Source organism: Crocuta crocuta, unplaced genomic scaffold (genome assembly GCF_008692635.1).
Source record: "Crocuta crocuta isolate KB4526 unplaced genomic scaffold, BGI_CrCroc_1.0 scaffold610, whole genome shotgun sequence".
Classification (NCBI taxonomy): Eukaryota; Metazoa; Chordata; class Mammalia; order Carnivora; family Hyaenidae; genus Crocuta; species Crocuta crocuta.
Genome location: NW_027527456.1, coordinates 488,337 through 492,537, shown reverse-complemented (window position 1 = coordinate 492,537; position 4,201 = coordinate 488,337). Strand labels below are relative to the sequence as shown.

At 61.3% G+C, this 4,201-nt stretch overlaps 1 protein-coding gene across 1 annotated transcript in view; it reads left to right on the top strand.

Annotated features, from left to right (window-relative positions):
- RBM10 (RNA binding motif protein 10) overlaps positions 1-4,201 on the top strand; it is a 29,872-nt gene that overhangs the window by 21,558 nt on the left and 4,113 nt on the right. The window contains 4 exon segments of the mRNA XM_077762902.1: positions 1,163-1,293; positions 3,182-3,242; positions 3,386-3,562; positions 3,950-4,125. Coding sequence (XP_077619028.1) covers positions 1,163-1,293; positions 3,182-3,242; positions 3,386-3,562; positions 3,950-4,125 — 545 coding nt within the window.

The window sequence follows — 4,201 nt, the reverse complement described above, 5'->3', positions numbered from 1 at the left end:
CACTCCCCCCTGGCCCCTTCCTACCAGACACTAGCTCTGCCCCTCCACTTCCCAGCCGAGCTTTTGGAGACAGGGCTGCTGGGGGGAGGGGGGAGGTTCTTCCACCAAGGCTCCCACTCCCCGGGGACCACCCTGCTTCGGGGGGAGGGGGTTAGGCAGAGCCAAGGACTTCGTTCTGCTCTCAGGCACCACCGGAAGCCTAGTCACTGGGGGACCTGGCTGTTGGCACACTAAGTAGCAAGTCCCGTTTGGCCAGCTCTCTCCCTGCGTGTGAGTTCGGCCTTTTGATTTCCGTGTGAGAGGCCAGCACTGCTCTGTTGGTCTGAAGTAGCAGTCAGATGTGATAGGACTCACCTCAGGTGTTCCGGGGCCCCCCCTGCCCCCACTCCCTGGCCACGGAAGTCACCGCCTGCCCATCCCACTGCTGGCAGACACGACTTTTCAGCAGAGAGCCCTGCTCTAGAGAAGGGAAGGGAGCCTGCTCCCCCGCCTGGCACGGCCTCCCATCTGGCAGCTTTGGGACCTTCAGAGACCCAAAGACCTGCTCTGCTCACTCACCCAGAGCCCGGCTCACTAGTGTGGGGCACTGACGGAAAGCCTCAGGGGAGGAAGGGGCAGGTGTGGTGGAAGCGGGGTTCCGCAGGGCGGCCGTGGGGCCATCTCTGCCCTCGTGCCGTAGGCCTAGGGCCCAGCCAGCCCCAGGAAGACAGCCTCACAGCAGGAAATTTCATCTTTTAAATATGGCTCTTTTCTTTCTCCCCTTCTCCAGCACTAGCGTGCGTGCGCTCTCTCTCTCTCTCTCTCTTTCTCTCCCCTCCTCTCCCTCCCCTCCCTGTCCCCCTCATCCCCCCCAGTGTAGCCTGTGTAGTGCTGGCCCTGGGTGTGGCCTGGCAGCATCAGGGCCGAGTGGGGGGTTTTCCCCCACTGTCCGGCAAGCGTCGGTCAGCCGAGCACTGTGTGCCTGGTGGCGTGTGTTCACGTGTGCGTGCGCGTGCCCGGAAAGGCAGCAAAGAGCTGCGCCCAAGGGCTGTGGCGCTTTCCCTCCCTCCTTCCCTTCCTTCTTCCCTCGTCCGTTCTCCGACCTCCCTCCGTTCCCTGTCCCTCATCCATCCAGCTGAAGGGCTCGCTCACTCTCTTCTCCTGTGCTGAAACGGTGCGTGGGGCACTGCTGCCCGGGGCCTCACTGCGCTCTGCTTTTTCCCGCAGCACTCCCTCAACATCCTGGGCCAGAAGGTGTCCATGCACTACAGCGACCCCAAGCCCAAGATCAATGAGGACTGGCTGTGTAATAAGGTACAGGGGCNTGGGCGCCAGGCTCTGCCCTGAAGGAGTACAGTCTTGGCTGAAGTCCCAGCGGGCTTTCAACAGATGTTTATGCAAGGGACCAACTAGTGACAGTGGAGGCACGACGTGGTGTGTCAGAATGTGGACTTCTGAGCCAGACTGGCTGGAATTAGACCCTCCCAATCCTCCTTGATCTCTGCCTCACTTTCCTCATCTCTAAAATGCGAATAGCGATGACACCTCTCCCCGGAGGTGGTTGGGAGGGTTCCAGTGTGGTGATGAGAGGGTGACAACTTGGAACGCCACTTGACCCGGACCCGCGGTTAGCACCCTTTAATGTCTGCCCGCCCCCGCCCCTGCCCCCAAGAAAGCATAGGGCATGGTGAGAGCCCTAGTCAGGTGACCTGGCCTTGATGGGCTCCTCCGACAAGGCCACACCCACCTGAGGTCAGGGTCTTGCACTTGTACTCCCTACGAGGAAGCTGAAGCTCGAAGGGCCACCACCGCGGGTGAGCCTGGAGTCATTGACTTGCTCCTGGTCGCAGGGGCCAGGGATGCCACCCTGGGTTCAGGTCTCCCCTGGGGCCAGCCTCACAGGCAGCTCTGAGGCGGCCTCGAGACTCCACAGCCCCAGCCCCCACGGCCAGCCAGTGCTCCTGAGAGCTGGCGGATGCCCCAACTCTCTCTGAGAAGAACTCGGCCTACTAAGGGGAGTGGCACCGGTTGGTTTAAAAAGAAAAAGTGTTATTGGAAGGCCAGGTGTCCGGTGTCTCTGCAGACGTAGGGACAAAGCGACAGTGGCACTGTGTCCCTCCTATATTTTCAGATACTCCTCAAAAGCAGGGAACTCCCTCCCTTCTCCTCTGTTCCCCACATCCCATTGGTCACCAGGCCCTGTCACTTCCATCGCACAAATGCCCTCCCTTGCAGTTCCCACAGCCCAGACCAGGCGTCATGCACTCCGTCCCGCCGTGGACCCCTCTTCTGCTGTTGTGGCCTTGCCGCTTTCTCTCACCCTGTCGTCTGTGACATTCCTTGGAACCACCTCTAACCACACCCCTCTTTCTCTGCTCAGCACCCTGTCCACTCGGAACTTCAGCAGTGTGACCACCCTCTAGAAGCTAGCTTCACCTGCCCTCTCCAGCTTCGGCTGGAGTCTTGCCTCACCCTCACACACTAGCTACAGAAAACCTCTCGTGCCCTTTGCTAGCGGTAGCTTCCCAACGAAACTGAAGCAAAGCCCTGGGTGTCCCAGACCAAACGTCCCAGCCAACTGTCCCCAGCTGAGTGAGCCATACCCTTCCTGGCCCCTTCCCCTCCCCGAGTCCCCACAGACTAACCTGCCTCCTTGTGCTACATCCGCCCCCTGCTGTTAGGCCACGAGGCCACACCCTCGCATATGGGGCAGTGCGCGCTACGTGACCGTGGAACAGAGAGAGAAACGTGGTAGAAGCTGGGGGGTTTCTGGAGGCTGGGATGTCTGAGGCTGGTTTCTCAAGAGTACCGATCCAGTCCTCGAGTTAAACGAGGAATGAGAGTCTGACGAGAGTGGCCACTGGCTTTTAGGGGTGGAGACACTGAAGGTGTCTTAACAGGGAAGCCAGCTTTAGGAAGAGGAACTGCTAAAGGGACGAGGAGAGAGTGGCACTTGTAAACGGGTGGGGGAGTTGATTCCTGAGTTGAGGGGGTGGCACTCAGGACAGACTTGAGACCGTGTAAAGGGAAGATTCACAGACTGAGAATGACAGCCGGAGCCCCCTGCCAGCCTTGACCCTGGGACCTTCCTTCCCAGAGCACTGCGGGGTTCCTCGGGGTGGGAGGGGGGTCTCTGGATCCAAGTTTGGAGGGTACAGTGGAGAGCCCCACCTGCTCTGATGGCCTGGCCTGTGCCTCACAGTGTGGCGTCCAGAACTTCAAACGCCGAGAGAAGTGCTTCAAATGTGGCGTGCCCAAGTCAGGTGAGGCCCTCCTGCCTCCCCACCTCCCTGGGACGTTGGTGGCTAAAGGGATGAGGGGGAGGGCCCGGTGCCCTGGGAGGAGGGGGGCCAGCCTTGGAGCCCCCCACCTTGTCACCAGCCTGTCTTCCTGCCGTCCCTGACAGAAGCGGAGCAGAAGCTGCCCCTGGGTGCAAGGCTGGATCAGCAGACGCTGCCGCTGGGTGGACGGGAGCTCAGCCAGGGCCTGCTCCCCCTGCCTCAGCCCTACCAGGCCCAGGGAGTGCTGGCCTCCCAAGCCCTGTCACAGGGCTCGGAGCCAAGCTCGGAGAACGCCAATGACAGTGAGTCAGTTGTTCCCTTCCTTTCGCCCTGCCCTAGGGTATCCGTCTGGGCTGGGTTCTCCGAGCCCAGAGAGGTTGCGGTGACCAGGACTTAGCCCTCCCAGGGTCTCTCTGCCCGGTGAGGGGACAGACCTGTGATGTAGGGAGAGCAGGATAGGAGCGTCGCCCAACTCGACTTTGGGGGTGTGTTGGGAAGGTTCTCGGCAGGTGCGCGACCGAGCTGGGACTTGGACTGACAAGCAGAGTTTATCCAGGAGGAAGAGGTGAGAGGAAGCAGCAGGTGCAGAGACATGGAAGGCAGAGAAGAGGGACGGTGGGGAGCCACCAGGGGGTAGGGCCGGAGCAGAGTGTCAGGAGTGCCCCCTAATGCTGGGCCCCTTTTCGCAGCCATCATTTTGCGCAACCTGAACCCACACAGCACCATGGACTCCATCCTGGGGGCCCTGGCACCCTATGCGGTGCTGTCCTCTTCCAATGTACGCGTCATCAAGGACAAGCAAACCCAACTGAACCGCGGCTTCGCCTTCATCCAGCTCTCCACCATCGTGGTGAGGGCGGCACAGGGGGGGGCCGGGCGGCCAGGGTCCCGGCCCCCGGGGCAGGGAGGAGGGACCCTGAGCCCAGCCCCCCCTCCGCCGC